This window comes from Orycteropus afer, unplaced genomic scaffold (assembly GCF_000298275.1).
Source record: "Orycteropus afer afer isolate SDZICR_OR568_19922 unplaced genomic scaffold, OryAfe1.0 scaffold00272, whole genome shotgun sequence".
NCBI lineage: Eukaryota > Metazoa > Chordata > Mammalia > Tubulidentata > Orycteropodidae > Orycteropus > Orycteropus afer.
Window position 1 is genome coordinate 2048046 of NW_006921859.1, and position 21398 is coordinate 2069443.

General features: G+C 44.9%; 2 protein-coding genes across 2 annotated transcripts in view; one reads left to right on the plus strand and one right to left on the minus strand.

Moving 5' to 3' along the window:
• The window catches only part of CSMD2 (CUB and Sushi multiple domains 2), a 972087-nt gene that overhangs the window by 459187 nt on the left and 491502 nt on the right, over positions 1-21398 (plus strand). The gene's annotated exons all lie outside the window — the stretch shown is intronic.
• Positions 9266-9835, minus strand: HMGB4 (high mobility group box 4). The gene has a single exon (XM_007950413.2). The coding sequence runs from the start codon at positions 9833-9835 to the stop codon at positions 9266-9268; it is 570 nt and encodes a 189-aa protein (XP_007948604.1).

The following is a 21398-nucleotide window of genomic DNA, read 5'->3' on the forward strand; positions in this document are numbered from 1 at the left end:
CTCCCTGATGTCCAGCCTCCATGGCTCCTCACTACACTGATTTCAATAAACTTGCCAAAGTCTTGCTTTTACCCACTCACTCACACACCTCCAGTCACTCTGGCCTCTGTTGTACCCTCTAATATGCCAAGCTCACGCCTGCCCCAGGCCCTTTGCACTTGCTAAGCTAATGCCTGAGGAACTCTTCTCTCAGCCTTTGGCCCACGTGGCTCCTCCTTGTCTTTTACATCTCAGTCACCCCCGATGTCATCTCCACAGAGACTTTGTCTGACCACCCCATTTAAAGTGCCCTCCACCCCACCTGTCATTGTTTATCTTATAACCCTGGTTTATTTTCTTTGGAGCAGTTGGCATGATTGGAAAACAATCTGGAGTGTTGATTTGTTGACCTATATACTACTGCCTCTCTCCCCGCTCACTGGAATGTAAGAGGTCAGCTGCCTTGCTGTATCCTGAGCACAAGTCCCTGGGCTGGGCAGCACAAATGTTTAAGGGCTCAACTATTAGACAAAAGGTTAGTCGTTTGAACCTATCTAGAGGCCCCCTCGGAAGAAAGGCCTGGTGATCTTTTAAAAGGTCACAGCCTTGAAAACCCTACAGAGCAGTTCTCCTCTGAAGTAAATGAGGTCCACATGACTTGGAATTGACTTGGCAACAACTAACAACAGAACAGTTCCTCATATATTGCAGGCGTAAGATTTGCAAAAGTATTTGTAGGATAAATGAATAAATAAATGGATGACTAAATGGGCACAGGATAGGCTCTAGGAGAGAAGGATCGGAGTGGAGAGATTTAGCCATTAAGACAGTGGTGGGCCCAATGACTCTGGTGTCCTCTTTCCAAGGGTGGGGACCCCTGACCCAGCTGAGAGGGCCTGGTGTGCTGGCATCCCACCAGATAATGCTCCTGCTTTTCCTGTCACCCACCTTCACAGTTCCTGGCTCCCCCCATTGCTCCTTCTTCTCCCCTCCCTTCCCTTCCCTGTTGTTACATTATAGTCATTAGAAGCCAGCAGATTCACACCCTCCTGTTGTCTTTTTCATAAAGGAATGTTAATCAAGTTCCTTTTCTGCAGGGGAGGCTGCAAACTGTTGTCAAAACTCTGACTTGGCCACCCACATTCACATAATTAATCACACAGGAAACAGGATCGGGTGGCATAAGGACTGGGGGCTGGCTGTGTGGGGGCCCTTTTCCAGGAGAGAAATGTGGCATTACACAGCCTCTGCCCACAAAGAGTCCGCAGCTCAGGTTGGAAGGAAGCTCCTGCACCTTCAAAGGATGGGAGCAAAATAAAGGAAATTAAACAGGCAGGGTAGAGACTGGAGGAAGAAACAGGAGTATAGATAGTCTCTCCCAGAATTGTAAGGAAACTGGCATTCATTAAGTACCGTATTAGTTATCTATTGTCGTGTAACAAATCACCACAAACTTTGTCTTGTTGTCATTAGTTGCCATGGAGTTGGCTCTGACTCATGGTGACCCATGTGCAACAGAATGAAATGGTGCCCAGTCATGCACCATCTTCCTGGAGGTTAGTATGTGTAAGGCCATTGCTGTGGCAGCTGTGCATTTTGAGTGCCTTCCAACCAAGTAGGCCCTTATTTTGAATAGTGTTCTGTTGGGATCCATAGGGTTTTGATTGGCTAATTTTTGGAAGCAGATCGCCAGGCCTTTCTTCCCAGTCTGTCTTAGTCTGGAAGCTCCGCTGAAAGCTGTCCACCATGGGTGACCCTGCTAGCATTTGAAATACCAGTAGCATAGCTTTCAGCATCATAGTAACACACAAGCCATCGCAGCCTGACACACTGACACATGAGAGGTGAACCATAAATTTGGTGGCATAAACAAACACACATGTTTTAACTCAAAGTTCCTGTGGGTTAGGAGTCCAGGCTCGACTTAGTTGGGTCCACTGCTTGGGGTCTTACACTGCAATGAAGGTGTCACCTTGAGCTGTTTTCTCAACTGAAGACTCAGCTGGGCAAGGATCCGCTTCCCTGCTTGTGTGGTGGTTGGTGGCATTTAGTGTCTTTCATGGTGGTATTTAGTGTCTTGCAGTTAGAACTGAGAACATCAGTGTCTTGCTGGCTATCTGGTGGGCTCTTCCCAAACATAGCTGCTTATTTCATCAGGCAAGGGGAGTCTCTGGAACAAATCTGCTAGCACAATGGTGTTTTATATATCATATCATTGTCATGGAAGTGGCATCCATCTCCTTTGCCATATTCCATTGGTTAGAAGCAAGTCATAGGTCTTTCCCACATTTTAATGGGAGGGGACTGTATAAGAGTATGGGCACTAGGAGATAGGGATCATGGCAAGCCACCCTACTCTATCTCCTATAAGTACCTATTGTGTGTCAAGGACTGTGCCAAATGCTTTTTCATATTTTACCTTATCTAATCACTAAAACAGGAGCTCTGGTAGCATCATGGCTAAGTCACTTGACTGCTAACCAGAAGGCTGGCAGTTCAAACCCACCAGCCACTCCTCGGAAGGAAGGTTGGGCAATCCTACTTCCGTAGTGATACTGCCTCGGAAACCCAAGGAGGGGTCACTATGAGTCGGGGCCGACTCGACGGCACATAACAACAACAACAACAACAATCATTAAAACAATCTGTAAGGCAGATGTCATCCCCATTGCACAGATAAGAAGCCTGAGGCTCAGATGAGGGAGAACCATGCCCAATGTTAGGACATCAGTACCAAGGTAACATGCATGAACTTAGAGACTAAAGGAGCAGCATCCTAACAGTGAGAAGCAAGGGCCTAAGGGAGGCAACAGGAAGATGAATAGAGGTAGGGGAAGGGGGCAACAAGAGGAAGAGGGTAATGTCCCCCCATGAGATACAAGACCAGGAAGGAAAGGTTGGGTGTGGGTTAGATTTTGAAAAAGAAGAAAACTGGGAGAACTTATGTTGGATAATCTCTATTTTCTCAATGAAGCAGAAAATGAGGACATCTCCTGAGAGGTTGGGGGTGGGGCTTGACGGTAAGCAGAGCCAAGTTGGAACAGCAGCTGTGGGGACTAGGGAGCAGGCGTTGTGCCAGCATGAATGCAAGGCTGCCAAGTAGGTTAAGGCTGCTTCCTCTGTGATGACTCTAGCCTTGGGCCTGGGGATGGGACCCCTGGCCTCCTCCAGCCCTTTGTGGAGTCTTCAATTTCATCATAATACCCTATGATGCTGGAGTTTATGCCCGAGTCTATGTCTCTCATCATAAGGGAAGTTCTTACAGGGCAGGAACGTAATCTGTATTAGTTTTGTAGGGCTGCTGTAACAAAGCACCACACACTGGCTGGCTTATAAGAACAGAAATACATTATGTCACAGTTTTGGAGGCTCGAGTCTGAAATCAGGGTGCTGGTCATTTTGATTCGTTCCGAGGGTTCAAGGGAGAATCTTTCCCATGCTTCTCTGTTAGCTTCTGGTGACTGCTTGCTGGCAGTGCTTGGCGTTCCAGTTTCTGTCTCCTTCACCATACTGTGTTCTCTCTGTCTTTCTGTGTCTCATCTTATCTCTATAGGACACCACTCATTTGGATTAGGGCTCACCTTAGTCCAGTATGACCTCATGCTAACTGATAATATCTTCAAAGACCTTTATTTCCAAACAAGCCCACCTTCATAGATACAAAGGGTTGGGTCTTAACATGTCTGTTTTGGGAGACACAATTCAATCCATAATAGTGTACCCCCGACTCCAAATTCATGTCCTTCACACATGCAGAATATATTTACCCTACCCATGTTTTAACATATTTCAATACCAATTTCCATCTTCTAAATCAGATACGGGTGAGTATGGGTATGGTTTGTCCTGGGGCAAAGTTCCACTTCATCTGTATATTTGTGAAACTTAGAATACAAGTTAGGAGCTCTGGTAGCATAGTGCCTAAGGCACTTGACTGCTAACCAGAAGGCTGGCGGTTCAAACCCACCAGCCACTCCTCGGAAGGAAGGTTGGGTAATCTACTTCCATAGTGATACTGCCTCAGAAACCCAAGGAGGGATCGCTATGAATTGAGGCTGACTCGACGGCACATAACAACAAAGAATACAAGTTATGTGTTTCTAAACTACAATGGTGGGACAGTCATAGGATAGATATTTCCATTTGAAATGGAAGACATTGGAGAATAAAAGGCCCAAAGCAAGTCCAAAACCCAGTAGGGAAAATTCCACTGGATTTTAAGACTTGGAAATAATCTCCCATCCTTTGTGCCCACTGAGTTAGCAGCTCTGTTGTGCATCCCTGTACCCAGCACAGGGCCTGGCACATATTATGACTGTGGATATGGCTAAACAGTGGGTGGATTATGGAGTGGGAGTTTGGAGAAGCACCCTCCCTGATGACAGAGGGCCTTCAAAGTCAGGCAGAGAAGTTTTCACTGGATGCTGTGGGAAAGATGGAACCTTTCACGGTTTTAGAGTGGGACCAGAAGATGGCCCAAGTCCTAGTTTGTGAAGTTTCCTCCAATGACTTGGACAAGAACAGGTGGGTGGTGGGCGGTGGACAGAGTAATGCTGGCAGGGATGTCAGGCAGGCTCTGAGACTTGGAGAAGCAGTGTGTCCAAGTGGTCAAGAGCAGAGAGAGACTGAAACAAACACTGAGACCATCCTCCCTTCTTTCTTAATCACCTGCCCTGGAATGATCAATGGCTCCCAGGGAGAGCAATCATAAGTCTCCTATTCTAGACTTTCTCTCATGCTGCCACCAAGGGAATGTGGACCTTGGAAAATGTTACCTTCTACGGATAGCTTAAGAAGCCAGGACATTTATAGAGAAAGGAAAGAAAGTAACCTCTAAATAGTCATCTCAGAGGAGTGGTTAAACCTAAGGAAGCACATTCATATGGTGTCTCACTGTATGATTTTTGTAGACAAGAATATACAAGAGTCATCAAGAATTTCATTTTACTCGGATCTACAATAAATGTGCATGGAAGCCTCAGTCAAAAAATCAAATAATGTGTTACATTGGGCAGATGTGCTGCAAAAGATTTCTTTAAGGTGTTAAAAAGCAAAGATGTTACTGTGAAGACTAACGTGTGCTTGACCCAAGCCATGATATTTTCAATTGCCTCATATATGTAGAAAAGCTGAACAATGAATAAGGAAGGTGTTCTGGTTCCCTAGTGCTGCTCTGACAAGAATATACAGCACAAATGGGATGGCCTTCACAAACAGGAGTTTATTCTTACAATTTGGAGGCTTTAAATCCAAGTTCAAAGTGTCAGGCTCTAGGGCTGGGTGAGAATCCCTCAACTTTGGGGTCCAGCTCTGCCTGCTGCTCCTGGCCCACTGGAGCTACAGGTGTTTCTTCACTCAGACAGCTGCTGGCTGCTGAGGCTGAAAAGCCCCAAGACTGACAAGTCAAAAGGCATAGTCCTGATGTTATCAAACCACAAGGCAGGCCATTAACTTAAGTCCATTGTAAGTCCCAAGATCGGCAGAGCATAGCAGGCTGCTGAGCAATGACATGGCTACATGCAGGTTCCAAGCATGCCATAGGCTAGAGACCATTCCCAAGGCTTCTCCTTTTATACAGGAAGCAGATCACATCCCAAGGACAGCTACTCAGCTGCTTGTGGTAGATCCCACCATGGAGTTGATTGCCAGTCTCATCATGGGGAATAACTACCACCAGCTGCCCAGCCACTCAACCAGGCCCAGCCAAGTTGACACACAAACATAACTACCACAGAAGGCCACAGAAAAATTGATGCCTTTGAATTATGGTATTGGTAAAGAATATTGAATATACCATAGGCTTCCAGAAGAACCAACAAATTTATCTTGAAAGAAGTACAGCCAGAATGCTTTTTAAAAGCAAAGATAGTGAGACTTCATCTCACTTGCTTGGAACATGTTATCAGGCGGGACCAGTCCCTGGAGAAGGATATCATGCTTGGTAAAGTAGAGGGTCAGCTAAAAAGAGGAGAACCCTTAGTGACATGGATTGACACAGTGGCTGCAACAGTGGACTCAAACATAATGCCCATTGTGAGGATGCAACAGGATTGGGCAGTGTCTCATTCTGTTGTAAAATGGTCTCTATTAGTTTTTTTAGTTGGGGAGTTGGTGGAGAACACTGAAAGTACCATGGACTGCCAGAAGAACGAACAAATCTGTCCTGGAAGAAGTGTAGCCAGAATGCTGCTTGGAAGCCAGAATGGCCAGACTTCATTCATCTCACCTACTTTGGTGATATTGTCAGAAGGGACCATTCCCTAGAGGAGGATATCATGCTCAGTCAAGTGGAGCATCAGGGAGAAAGGGGAAGACCCTCAATGAGATGGGTTGACACAGTAGCTTCAGTAACAGGCTCAAGTATAGAAGGATTGTAAGGATGGCGCATGACAGGGCAATGCTTCATTCTGTTGTACATGGGGTCACTATAAGTTGGAGCCGACTTGATGGCACCTAGCAACAACAGGAGTCAGAACCAACTTGATGGCACCTAAGAACAAAAATGTCTCTTTGAGTAGATGTGGCTTTGGGAAACTTTACAAAGTATTATACTTTCAACCTTTAAAAAATAAAGTTATATTGGGCAGAAATGATATCCTTACCCTAGCTTTAAATCTCTATGATCCAATAGAACCTAGACCAGCTGAAGGTCCATGTTAAGATGAGCTGCGTATCATCTGTTAAATCACTCAGGGCCTGGAGTCAAATGTTCAGCACACGTGTTCTTCTCAAAAGGGTTGTCAGCTGTTTTATGTGAAACAACTGATCATTTGCTGAGACCTCACCTATGCCGTGGTGTTCATCTCAAAGTATCTGACTTGTCTGGAAAGAATCCACCTAAAAATCTATTGGATGGAACCTTCTGTTTTTATAAGCCACCTTGATTTGATTTGAATTCAATATGGTTTATTAAACATGGTGGAGCAGCAGGGAAAGAAGGTATTTGGGCTGCAATGCGATCCCTTAGTCTTACCTCCAAACTGAGTAGAAAATATTTAAATACATTTCTGACATTCGTTGAAAGTGAAATGTATACCTTTTATTGACTTATAAAAGTTGGTCATCATAATTGCTAGGGAACCAGCTTGCCACAATTAATAGAAATACTAGTTTGTTGTTATTGTTGTTGTTAGCTGTTGTTGAGTTGGCCCCAAGTCATAGTGTCCACGTGTACATTGGAGGGAAACACTGCCCAGTCCAGTGCCATCCCTATGCTAGGTTGCAGATTGTACTTTTATGATCCATAAGGTTTTCTTTGGCTGATTTTTGGAAGTAGATCACCAGGCCTTTCTTCCTAGTCTGTCTTACTTTGGAAACTTTACCAAAATCTGTTCAACATTGTAACAACCTGTCAGCCTCCGTGGACAGAGGGATGGTGGCTGTGCATGAGTGCTTTGGCAGGAAATCAAACCCAGGTCTCCCACATAAAAGATGAACCCCCCAATGCTTCCTAGAAATAATATTTAGTAGATTTTTATCTATGTGCTAGGAACTATACTGTGGTTTTCATATTATGTCTCATTTAATTCTAATAACCGAAGAAGTGAATATATAATACTTATTTGACCCCACCCAAGGTCACTCAAACTGTCAGTAGCAGAGTTGAGATTCAAACTCAGGCCTGATTCTAGACTCTGAATTTCTAAATTGCCCCAACTATATTGCCTCTTGGGAGCTCTGGTGGTGTAGTGTCTAAGGCATTTGACTGCTAACCAGAAGGTTGGAGGTTCAAACCCACCAGCCACTCCTCAGAAGGAAGGTTGGGCAGTCTACTTCGGTAGAGATACTGCCTCAGAAACCCAAGAAAGGGTCACTATGAGTCAAATCCGACTCAATGGCAGTAAGTTTGTTTTTTTCTTATATTGCCTCTTATCCCCTTAAAGTCTCACCCAGTTCTAAAACTTTTCAAACATTCAGATTTTTACTTTAATTTTAAAAGGAAACTTCAAACTGTGATAGATTAGAAAGTCCTCCATCATGGAATAGGGTTAGAGGCGTAGTTAGGGAAGTCTACTGCACGCATAACCTGGCAACAAAGGTAATTTTGCATTCTGACCCAGGCTTTTTGATGAAAAGATATCAAAAGAGTCATTTCAAAATGTTTCAATCTGTATTGATTACTGTGAGACATTGCCCACAGTATATTATCTGGGGGAAAAGAAAAATCCAGTTACAGCAGACCCAGCACAATTCCATTTGTGCCAAATTTCTTATCAGTTATGACTCATTTGCAAATGGCAGAAAACCTTACTCAGACTACCTTAGCAAAAAAGGAAATGTCTTGTCTCATCTTCAATGAAAAGTCCTGAATGATGTGCTGCCTCTAGGATTCTAAACATTTTGACCTCATTCTTAGGCTCTATGTGATGGCAAAATGACTGAGATCCACTCTGATTGGACCATCCTGAATCCCATACTCCTCACTGAACCAATCACTGTGGCCAGAGGGATTCCTGGTCTTCATTCAGACCCGGGTCACAAAAGGGAATCAGGGTGCTATTACCAAGAGAAGAGATGGCAGGAGGTCATAAAAGCAACAAATGACAATTATGTGACACAACTGGGTAGATGTTAACCAAAATGTCAACAGGATTTTCTTATAGGACTTGCGATGATTTTTACCCGTGTTTTATGCCTGATGCCGTTTTTTGTTTTAATTATGAGGTTCTGCTGAGAAGCGTAGGGAACTCCACTGGAGCCCCATGCTGACTCACTGCTGGTATCTACATCTTGGAGGAGGTCTGGTATCTGGAATGATTACTGAAGCCCTATATTCCAGCTTCCCATCCCCTGCTGGCTTGGTTCCACTCCTGCTTGGAACCTGCTTGGACATCTTAGTTGGCATAGTTCTTCTCTGCTACACCCTCAATTGGGAGCCTTCTGGCCCAGACACCCTCCCCAGTACTGCCACCCTCCTCCCCAGAGCTGGACCTCGTGTCCCTGGACCTGACCTCACGTAGGGTCCTCCAGCCTGGAGAAACACTTGCAATCAGGATGCTTTGACTTCCGTGACTTCTAGCTTTTTTACACCTGGAAACTCCCACCCTACCTGCCCCAGCAAGCCCTGTGGATTCTGACACCCATTCCTTCAGACCCTGCCTGCCACTGCTCCCAAAGTCTTCCTATCCCCAGGATCAGTTTCCCAACCCCAGTCTCACTCACCACACCACTCACTTCCCCAATGTAGCAGCAGTGGCTGCTCTAGAGCCACCCGTGAGACCAGGAACAGTGATCAGAGACAGGGAGGACTGGTGAATGGCATTTTATTCTTTTCAAATTCAATCCATCAGCTTCTGCCCGACACGATTTTCCCTCTGCGCTGGTTCCTAGCCATGTAGAGGCTCTTCTTCCTTGCCTTGCGTTCCTTACGGTAGGCTGCGAGTTCCTCTTGGTACTTAGCTCTCAGGAGAGCCGCCTTCTGCTCATACGGCTGCTTTTCGACGTCTGTTGTTGCGGACCACATCTTCCCTGTGGCCTTTGCCACCTCCACCACCGACCAGTTTGGGTTTTCCCTCTTCAGCTGGGCATAGTGCTCTTTGCAGAAGAGTATGAAGGATGACGGAGGCCGTCTGGGCGCCTGGGGGTCACGCTTTCTCCGTTTCTTCCTCTTGCCGACATAGTTCATCATCTCTTCCTGGTATCGGGCTTTGTCAAGCTTGGCCAGGGCTTCATATTTGGCCTTTTCATGCTTTGAAATGGACCTCCATTTTTCTGAACACTTTCTAGAAAACTCTTTAAAGCCAAGGTAGGTATTTGGCTGCTGCTCCTTGAACTTGTTTCTGTAATTCAGCAAAAAGTGGATGTAAGAAGAGACATTGACCTTAGGCCTTAGCTGGATTTCTTTTCCCATCTTCATAAGAACATTTTTTTTTTTCTGGATTCAGGAACTTAGACAGCAGAGACTCTTGTCCCCACGCTCCAGGAGCAATCTAGAAGGTCCTTTGCTTGTGGTGAATTTTTCTCTCTGCAAGAGCTGCCGTCAGGGGTCGGCCTTTTTAGTGGTGGAGGCATTGTTGGGTCAGAGAAGGGGGTTTGTGACATCATGCACAGTCTGGCCAATCCTAGTCAGTGCCTGTGGGCATTTGCATTCAGGTATTCATGGGTTAGACACTGGAGGGTCAATTTTTATCTCTCATGAAAAATGGTTCACCTAAAGAATGCTATGGAGCAGCTACCTCCCTTGGAAATATTTCATCTTGCCTTTCTAGAAGCAGTGGGCTTTGCTTAGCTGTGAAATCCAGTTACTGTCAAGTTGAACCTGACTCTTGGTGACCCCATGTGTGTCAGAATAGAGCAGTGCTCCATTGCGTTTTCAGTGGCTGATTGTTTTGGAAGTAAATGGCTAGGTCTTTCTACCCAGGTGCCTCTGAATGGATTCAAACCTCCAACCTTTTGGTTAGCAGCCGAGTGCATTAACCAGCTTTGCAGCACCCAGCTACACCAAAACCCCAAACCAATCCTATTGTTATTGAGTCAATTTTGATTCATAGCAACCTTATAGGACAGAATAGGATCGCCCCAAAGGGTTTCCAAGCCTGTAAATTTTTTTGGAAGCAGACTGACTCATCATTCTCCTGCAAAGTAGCTGGTGGGTTTGAACCGCCTACCTTTTGGTTGACAGCTGAATATTTTAACCACCGCACCGCCAGACGTGTTCTTATGAGCCATGGGGTCTGCCTTCCTCACTATAAGATTTTCAGGATGTCACACCATCTCTTTCAGAGACAGGATGGAAATAATGATCATGAGGAGGTGGATGGCTCCCGAGCTGTCAGGATAAAATGTGAAGTCTTTCTGTTTGCCTTGAACAGTGGCAGCTCGTAACGTACAAAGGGTTTAGTAGTAACTCTAAAAATAATCAGGTATGACAGCTGTGACTTGGTTCCTGTCAGGACAAAGTTGTCTAATTTAAAACCTGAGCACTTAGGCTATGAGTCTGAACTCTTCACTTCTCTGAAGATATTTGTGGGGGGCGGAAAGGAGAGAGGAGGACCCTGAGGTTTTTCTAATTACACGTGCATCCATGAAAATTAGGTAGACTTCCCAGCACATCCGACTGCCTCCCGACTCCTCTCAGGGGCCCCTGTTTCTAGGGGTTATAGCACAGAAGGTAATAGTTACACTTAAACTAGTTGGCCTCTGGCTTTTTGTAAAAGCAATTGCAAATAATCTAAGAGCCTTTCAGTTGGAGGGAAAAGAAGAGACAATGAAATCATTGTTCACTGACCTTTGGACATTGTGTTAGGTACAAGCACACCTCCTTTTATTGTGCTTGGTTTTATTGTGCTTCACAGATAACTGCATTTTTTAGTTTTTTGGCAACATTTCTTAGTTTTTGGCAACCCTGCATTGTACAAGTCTATAGGTACCATTTTTTAAACAGCATGTGCTCGCTTTGTGTGTCTGTGTCACATTTTGGTAATTTTCACAATATTTCAAACTTTTTCATAACACTATTTGTGATAGTTAAAGTTGTATGTCAACTTGGCTGGGCCTGGTTTTGAGTGGCTGGCAGCTGGATGTAGTTACTGTCCATGATGAAACTGGTAATCAACTCCACTGGGGGATCTACTGTGAGCAGCCGAGTAACTGCCTTAGGGATATGGTCTGCTTCAGCTTTGAGGAAGGTCTCTAGCTTTTGGTACACCTGGATCCTGCATTTGGCTGAGTCATTAGTGAGTGGCCTTCCATGTTGTCTACTGATCTTGAGACTGTTTCTGGACTTGAACTAGTGGCCTGGCATGTTGCTTGATAATCTCGGGACTGTGCCATTTTACTTGTTGATCTTGGGTTTGTCAGCCTCAGCAACCAGTAACTGCCTGAGTTAAGAGATGCCTCCAGCTCCAGTGGGCCTGGAACAAGAGGCAGAGCTAAAGCCCAAGGTTGAGGGGCCTTCACTCAGCCCCTTGAACTGGCACTTTGAACTCAGACTTCCAGCCTCCAAAACTGTAAGAGAAAAAAATCCTTGTTTGTTCAAACCATCCACCTGTGGTATTTCTGTTAGAGCAGCATAAGATAACCAAAACTCTATTGCACACTTAATAGACTATGGTATAATGTAAAACATAACTTTTATATGCACCGAGAAACCAAAAAGTCTGTGTGACTCGCTTTATTGCGTCATTTGCTTTATTGTAGTGGTCTGGAACTGAGCCTGCAATATCTCCACGCTATGTTGGTACTTGCTTATATGGTATAGGATAAAACTAAGTGGTTCATGATAGCTCTCAATTTACAGGACTAGAAAACTGGTGTCCTTAATATGAGACTCTCCTAAAGTTTAAGGGCAAACAGCCATTCACAGGTGGGGGTTTGGATTCTGGCTGATGGCTTGCTTCATGCTGTCTGCACAGAATACTTTTCTTGGGGGCTGAGGGTCCAGATGCGTAGTCGCAGCTGCTGAATCTGACCAGGAAACTTGCCTGATTCTGTGATACATTTTGAATTGTTGCCAAATTCCTTCCCCGGGCTCCAAGATTGACTTCAACTTCCATTTTCTGTGAACGAAAGACAAAAATTGGTTAGTCCCCAGGCCTGAATTCTTGCTCCAGTTCTGCCTGGTATCTGGACTGCCTTAGTCACCCCCTTCCTACCTGTCAGTCTGTGGTTTCTCATCTGTAAAATGAGCCATTTGGACTGGGCAGGGAAGACTTCCAGGTGACATGCTGTCGTTGTGTGGCTGGATTTGGAGTCTGTAAGATATCAAGTGTCCAGATTAAGGTAGACTAGGAAGAAAGGCTTGGCAATGTGCTTCTGAAAACTAGCCAGTGAAACCTTATGGGTCACAAGAGAATATGGTCCAGTACAGTGTTGGAGAATGAGCCCCTGGGTTGGAAGGCACTCAGAATACAGTGCTGCAACAATGGACTTCAGCATACTTATGACTGTGGAGCTGGTGCAAGGCTGGGAAATGTTTCATTCTGTTGTACATAAGGTCATCATGAGTTGGAGTAACTCAGTGGCAGCTAACAACAAAAAGGGGAGGTATCAGATGCCAGTGCAGCATGTCTGAGCAAATGAAGAGGATAGGGGGCTGGAAGTTCAGCCAGTGGGAGTTGATTATTTTGGGGACATTTCTCCATTTTCCATTCCAGTTCTTTCTTCCAGGGAGATGAGGTTGGCTCACCTGTTCCTTGGACTTTTGCTGGAATGCAGTTATGAGGGTGGCACAGCTCCTTCCTGAGATCAGGTGGGATGTGAGAACAAATTTGTCTCATGTCCACACATACTCATCAGCCTCTGCTCAGGCTCACAGGAAACACAGCTGCTTATGTATGTCTCTGCTCACAGCCCTCTACCCCTCTCACGCTGCTAAAGTCTAGGAAGATAAACTCCATGAGAACTATCTGGAGGCCAGCAGATACAAGAAGAGGCAGTGGTGAGAGGTAAACGTGATGGCAATCTTTTTATATAAAGACCAGACTCCCAATCTGGAGGGACAAAACGGGGGATTCCTTGTGTATTGTTGTTGTCAGCTGCCAGTCAGTCGACTTTGACTCACGGAGACTCCATGTACAACAGGATGAGAGGTTGCCTAGTCCTGTGCCATCCTCACAGTCCTTAGCATGTCAGTCATCCTTTTAGCTGCTGTGCCAGTCCATTCATGAGGGCCTACCACACCCTCTAGGGCCCTCTGCTTCACCAAACACAATGTCCTCCACCAGCAATCGATCTCTTCTGAAGACGTGGCCAAAGCAAGTGAGTCAGATACAGTCCTGTTGTTATCTAAAAGGTTTTTATTGGATAATTTTTGGAAGTAGATCGTTAGCCTTTTTTTTTTCCTAATTCTTTGTTTAAAACGAAAGGGAGGCAGGGGACCATTGCTGAGTTGATTCCAATTCATGGACTGCTTAAAAAGACAAATGTTTGCCGTGGAGTTGATTCTGACACGTGGTGACCCTGTGTATGTCAGAGTACAACTGTGCTTCATAGTGTTTTCAGTGGCTGAGTTTTCAGAGTCAGATCACCAGGCCTTTCTTCCAAGGCACCTTCAGATGGACTCTAACCTCCAAACTTTCAGTTAGTAGCTGTGTTAACCATTTGTACCACTAGGGATTCAGGGAGGGTAAATAAACCTGGCTTTCTAAATAAATACTGTGTGTACTGGGTATCTATAGTTTCTACTCCCTTGTCCAGTCTTCTCCACCCTGCTCTCTGCCCCAGGAGGCTGCTCCATATAGACCCCATCATAGGTCCTGTGTATTTGGCTTCCGTTTCAGTTTGGCCAGTGGAGACCCCAACAGGAGATTATGAAGGGAAAAGTTCTGGTTCCCTGTCTGTGGGATCCCCTGCCGTTGTCTCTCTGCCCCTTGACTGGAGGTCTCTGTTCCACTTAAGGTGTCCTCTCTAAAGGACTCTCCTCCCAGGTTCTGTACTTGCTCCCTCTCCCTGTTGCCTCCTGCCTAGGGTGGTAACAGCTCTGCTGTCTCTTGTGGCTTTCCTATACTCTGCCCTCACCTTCGTAAATAGTCTCTTTATTAAGCACTACTTGAATCATTCTAATTCGAGCAGGCCATCTGTTTCCTGCTGGGACCTGCTGGCTGCACCATGTTTCTAGCTTTTCACCCTGGGCAGTCACAGAGGTGGCTAAATAAAGCAAGTGTGGACATAGCCCAGTGTAGAAAGATGTTATGCCTCTAGAGGTACAGATGGCTGGCAGTCACACAACTGAGTCTGGTTTGCAGCTTCAGGACCACATAGTCTAGAAAGAGATGCCTTATATCCCTTAGAATGAGAGGAGGTGGGAACATTGATCCATATAAGACCTGATAATATTTTAGGCTTTGTGGGTCTCATGGTTTCTCCCATAACTACTCAGCTCTGCCATTGTAAAGCAAAAATAGCCATAGACAATACATAAACAAATGAGCCTGACTGTGTTCGATTAAAACTTTATTTACAAAAGCAGGCAGTGGGCTGGATTTAATCCAAGTTATAAGTTTCTGACCCGTCATCTAGAGATGTCAGATCAGGACTTGGAGACCTTTTTGATTGTAGTCTATAGTAAGTACACTTTATATATCATGACTCATCACACACGTACATCTTAATAATCATGATGATAATAATGCTATTGATGATGATAACTAATACATATTTCTATAGCATTTAATATGTTCCAGTCTCTTTATTTATCATAACAACTTTTGACTTGAGGGCAGGTGGAGAAAGATTCTTATCCTCGTTATAAAGATAAAGATAAAGATAGTAAAGCAAAGGGCACCCTCAACAAGATGGATTGACACAATGGCTACAACAATGGGCTCAAATACAATGTTTGTGAGGCTGGCACGGGACCAGGCAGTGCTTCATTCTGTTGTACATAGTCACTATGAGTCAGAACCTAGTTGACGGCAGCTAATAAAGACAAGCAAAAGGAGGTTACAGAAACAAAAGTACTTCTCTCACTACATGTGTGTTATGCTCTTTTATTTTCTATTCTATTCTGTGATATGCTGTTCTCTGTTATTGTTTCAAAATGCAACCCCCAAACCGATCTCATGACCCACTCATGGATCACAAACAGTGGATAGATTTGAAAAGCACTGTCCAGAAAACCTGGGAGGTAGCTCCCACCTCTGTCATTGTATGAGTCTATTTTATTGGAGGCCTTGGAAGCCAGACCTGAGTTCAGATTCTAACTTCACTGCTTAATACTGGGTAACTTTGGACAGGTCTAGCTTGTGATAGTCTCATTTGTAAAAATAAAGCTGTGAGGATTAATTTAATTGACATAATGGGAATAAAAGTACCTGGAACTTCCCCTTCCCTATAGGGTGGGCTGGACTTGGTGATTCATTTCTAATGGATAGAGTATAGAAAGGGACAGATGGCATCTTTCCAGTGGAGAAACCTGGCAGCCATCATCATAATAAGCCCTGTTGACATCACATATCCCACTCAATGATGCAATAAGGGGAAGATCTTACCTCTGTGATATTTTTCCCTAAAATAAATAAGTCCACTTTTATTGTGAGAAAATGTTAGACAAACCTAAATTAAGGGACATTCTACAAAATACTTGGCCAATACTCTTCAAAAGTGTTACAGTCTTGAAAAAACAACAGGGAAATCCTAAGAAACCACACAGATTAGAGGAGACTATGGAGACATGAAGGAGCCCTGGTGGTTAAGTGCTTGGGTGCTAACTGAAAGGTCGGTGGTTCAAACCCACTAGTGGCTCTGTGGGAGAGAAGACTTGGCAATCTGCTCCAGTAACGATTTCAGCCCAGGACACCCTAGGGGCACTTCTGCTTTGTAGTATAGGGCCACACTGAGTCCAAATGGACTTGACAGCACCTAGCAACAACAAGGAGATGTGAGAACTAAGTGCAATGTGGGATGCTGGGGTGGATCCTGGAACAGAAAAAGGACATTTGGGGGGAAACGTGGGAAATCTGAATGATGTTTGTATTTAGCATCATACCAGTGTGGATTTCTTAGTTTTGATGAAAGAGCTATGGTGATGTAAAATGCTAACATTGGGGGAAGCTGGGTAAAGAGTTTATAGGAACTTTGTGTACTATCTCTGCAAGTCTATATTTCTTTCAAAATAAAATTTCCTCAAAATCTCCCCAAGTGATTCTCCCTTACTTTTGATCCTTCACCTCCAGGAATCACAGGACCAGGTTGTGCCTTCAATGGCAGCGACAGGGCTAGTGTTCATCTTGCTATACCTTCCGTCACAGTGATTCTCAGACTTTGTTGCACACTGGAATCACCTGGAGAAGCCCTGGCGGTGCAGTGGTTAACTGCCCAGCTGCTAATGGAAAGGTCAGCAGTTTGACTGCACCAGCTGCTCCACAGGAGGAAGATGTGGCAGTCTGCTTCCGTAAAGATATACAGCCTTGAAAAACCAATGGGGCAGTTTTACTCATTCCTAAAGTGTTACTAATGGTTGAAATTGACTCAGTGGCAATGATTTTTTTTTTTTTTTTTTTTTGAAGGGGGTGGGCGGTTCACCTGAGGAATGTTTAAAAAATCCCAGTGCTCAGGACACAAGAACAACAACAACAAAAGGTACAGGTATGCTCTGACTTATGATGCACGACAGACCGCAATTATGACCGTCTGGTTTTTTGTTTTTGTACATCTTATTGTTAGTAATATGTACTACATACAATGTTGCAGTGTGTAATTGGCTGATGTTATCATTCTCAGATGTTCACTTACAGATGTTCAAAGATAGGATTTATAAAGATAATGATAATTAAAAAAATAATGAAAACTAAAAAAAAAAAAAAAGAGAGAGAGATATTTGATGTACATCAGAACCAATCTACGATGGACAAATCAGAACAGATCTGTGTCGTAAGTTCAGGACTCTCTGTACTTGGCACAGGCACATTTGATCAATGCTTCTCCACCAATCTCCTGCTACCCCCCTCACACATCCCCTGTGGACTAGAAATCAATAGTAACGTTACCCTCTGAGCAAAGTGTCTATGGTAGGTAGAATAATGCCCCCCAAAGGACCATGTCCTAATCTCCAAAGCCTGTGAATATATTACCTTACGTGGCAGAGGAACTTTGCAGACAGCTTTAAATTAAGGATTTTGAGATGGGAAGATTATCCTGGATTATCCAGATGGGCTTGATGTGATCACAAAGGTCCTTATAAGAGGTGGGCAGGAGAGTCAGAACCACAGAAAGAGATACGATAACAGCAACAGAGGGTCAGAGTCAGAGATCTGAAGGTACCATGCTGCTGGCCTTGAAGATGGAGCAAAGGGCCACAAGCCCATTCCTTTCACAAGGAGTGAAGACAGCTCCTGGAAAAGGCAAAAATTCTCCCCTAGAGCTTGCAGTGGGAGTGTGGTCCTGCTGACACCTTGATTTCAGTCTAGTAAAATCCATTTCAGACTTCTGACTTGCAGAACTGTGAGATAATAAATTTGTATTGATTTAGACTACAAAGTTTGTGGTGTTTTGTTATAGCTGCAATAGGAAACTCATACAGTATCTTTCTCTTCCAGCTGGTGGTTTATAACTTTCTATGCTGTTCTTTACTACTTTTGGGTATGAAAGATTGGTATCAGAGCTTATTAGATAAATTGGTAGGGAGGGAATTTTATCTACTCATCTTTACATTTCACTTGCTGATTCATTGTGTCACTAATTCACTCATTTGCTTACCCATCAATTGACTCATATATTTTTAAGGTTATTCACTCACACCTGTACACCTACTCAGTAAACAGCTGTTGAGTTGCCAGAACAGGTGATAGCCAGTGAGAAGCAGTATCTGAGGGGAGTATATGTCTAAAGAAGGGCAGTAGTAGAGGGAGGCAGCCATTTGCGATCAGAGCAAATGAAGCCAACAGACATATCAAACAAGAGAGGAGGCACAAAGAAAAGGGGTCCTTGTGGCATTGTGTTCCTAGATCTGGTCATCCCTGGGGCCACTACAGCCTTGCTCTTCCCACGGGTAGGCTATAGCATCTGTTTTGGTTGCCTAGTGCCACTCTGACAGGAGTATACCACCAATGGGATGGCTTTAACAAACAGAAGTTTATTCTCTTACAGTTTGGAGGCTTTAAGTCTGAGTTCAAAGTGCCAGGCTCTAGGGACTGGGTGAAAGTCCCTCACCCTTGGGCTTCAGCTCTGCCTCCTGCTCCTGGCCCACTGAAGCTAGAGGCTTTTCTTCACTCAGATAGCTGCTGGCTGCTGAGGCTGACAAACCCAAGGTCGACAAGTGAAAAGGCACAGTCTCAATGTTACCAAACAATACGGCAGGCCATTGATTCAAGTCCATTGAAAGTCCCAAGGTCAGCAGAGCATGGCAGGCTGCTGAACAGTAATATAGCTACATGCAGGATTCAAGCATGCCATAAGCTGGAGACCATTCCCAAAGCTGTTTCTTATATATGGGGAGCAGACCACATCCGTAAAGCAGCCACTCAGCTGCTTGTGCTAGATCCCACCATGGAGTTGATTGCTACTCTCATCATGGGGAATAACTACCACCAGTTGCCTGGCCACTCTACCAGGCCCAGCCAGTTTGACACACAACCTTAACTACCACATTTCCACCCCTTGTCAACTTGGCACCTGTACAGATCTTCATTGGGTGGCATCTGTACAGATCTTCTTCACTGAGTTGCTCCAGTCCCCTGATTCCTCTGAGTGGACCTCATCCCCTTGGCCTGGCAGGCCCCGTTCCTCTACTTCTTGGGCATGGCAGCCCTGCCCCCTAACTCTTGGGCAGCAGCTATGGCTCCATCCCACTGGCCCCATGAATGAGCAGCCCCACACTCCAGAACTAAGTTGGTGAAGGTCTGACTCTTTGAAACCTAGGAGGCTGTGGTGGTTCTACTCCCAAAGGCCATGGTCCTATCCTTGAGGCTGAGGCAGCTCTACTTCCCATTTCCTTGGTCTCTCCGCTTCTGATGATTAGTGCCGAAGGCAACTCACTCTGCCAGAAATCTTCCTGCCCCAAAAGCACTCAGCTTCCTTGCTCTGTGGGCTGACCAACCTGCTGCTCCATTTCATGCCAGTCTCTTCTACCAATTAATGCCCAAAGGCAACCCACTCCACCAGGAAGCTGCCTACCCAGTGGCATCCAGCTTTCTCCTCCATGGGCTGGTAGGGCTGTCACTGTCTCATCCTGGTTTCTGGGCTCTGCTACTGCCATTTCTCATGCTGTTCTCTCTGCTGGTGTCGCTCATGCTGGTCTCTCTATGCCAGTGTCTCCCTGCCAGTGTCTCAGCACAGGGATCTCGGGTCAAGGATGGACTCCACTCCTGTTTCCACATTTTAGATATCTGTCAGAGCAGCACCCCACTCCTGGTACAATATTCTGTTTTGGTTACCTGGTGCTACTCTGACAGGGATATACCAGCAGTGGGATGGCTTTAGCGAACAAGAGTTTATTCTCTTACAGTTTGGAGACTTTTTTTTTTTTTTCACAAGCAAATACCTTTATTTGCATGAGACAGTACAGAATGACAGCAGAGCACAGTGACTGAGAGCATGGGGGCTGGGGCTGGTGGCCTGGGTTCAGCTGTCACTTAGAAGTCACACATTCTTAGTGAAGTTAATTAATCTCTCTGTATCTCAGTTTCCTGTCCTGTGATGTTGAAATGTTAACAGAGCCTACTTATTAATACTATATTATGAGGCTAAAAATGAGATAATACAAGTAAAGCCTTAAGAAATATGACTGGTACTTCATAAGTGCTCTGTAAGTGCTCAATTATTAAATGTCAGGAAGAATAACAAGAAATGTGGTAGTGGTTGCCTCCCGAGAGGGTACTGAATGCTACAGGATGGGGGACATGGAAGCTTACATTTGAACCTTTACATTTGTATGTTGCTTTCTAGCTAATGGAGTGTGTGTTATCATGCCCTGTGAGCCCACATTAGCCCTGTGGGGTGGACTGAGCATGGGCTGTGACCCATATTTTATGATGCAAGGCACTGAACTGTGAGAGGTTAAGTGACATTTGAGGAGCTCTGGTAGCATAGTGCCTAAGGCACTTGACTGCTAGCCAGAAGGCTGGCGGTTCAAACCCACCAGCCACTCCTTGGAAGGAAGGTTGGGCAATCCTACTTCCATAGTGACACTGCCTCGAAAACCCAAGGAGGGGTCACTATGAGTCAGGGCTGATTCGCCAGCAAATAACAATAACAACTGATGGGTGACTCAAGGAGAGTTGGTTCCCTTGGGCCAGAGACCCCTGATCACTTGAGGCTTCTGGATGCTGCCCTGGACCCCTCAGGCTAAAGCTCCTTTAACTCCATTTCCCAAATCCTCCTGCTCTAAGGTTGCTGCACTGAGAGAGGTGATGCCTGGAAAGAGGTACCTGAATGAAGAGAAAGATCCTCCAGGCAGACACACAGATGCACATATGTGCACAGATGCACATATTCATACTCACACCACATAGATTTACTCATGTAGTATATGCTGTCAAATCTGACTCCTAGCAACCCTATAGAACAGAGTGGAATTTTCCTAAAGGATTTCCTAGGCTGTTAATCTTTTATTTTTATTTTAAGAGCTTGTTTTACATTCAACGTAACATACATTTAGTTTCATTCCCCATTCGCCATGTCCAACCCTAACCCAGTCTCCTCCCCTTCCTACCCTATAACCCTCCCCCTGTGCTGCTCATATTTATGCGCTCCTGTTTGTCCTGCATTCCCTCAGTTTGAATGTTGGTCCTCTGGTGTCCCATGGTCTATTGCTCTAAAGGATGTATTACCATAGAGTATGTGGGTGCATCATCCTGTGTTGAGTGGTCTGCGTGTACATCTTGTTAGCTATTGGGCTGAGAGCCTGCCTCTGGGGGTGAGTTTTATTCCAGGCACAGAATGTATTTCAGGGTCATAGTATTGCAAGTCTCACCAGATTTCATCTGACCAGTAATTCTGGTCATTATTGAGGTTTTGGATTTTGTTCCACGTTTTCGCTCCCA

Coding starts and splice junctions, on each gene's coding strand:
- HMGB4 (XM_007950413.2), bottom strand. CDS start 9,835: ATGAAGATGGGAAAAGAAATCCAGCTAAGGCCTAAGGTCAATGTCTCT.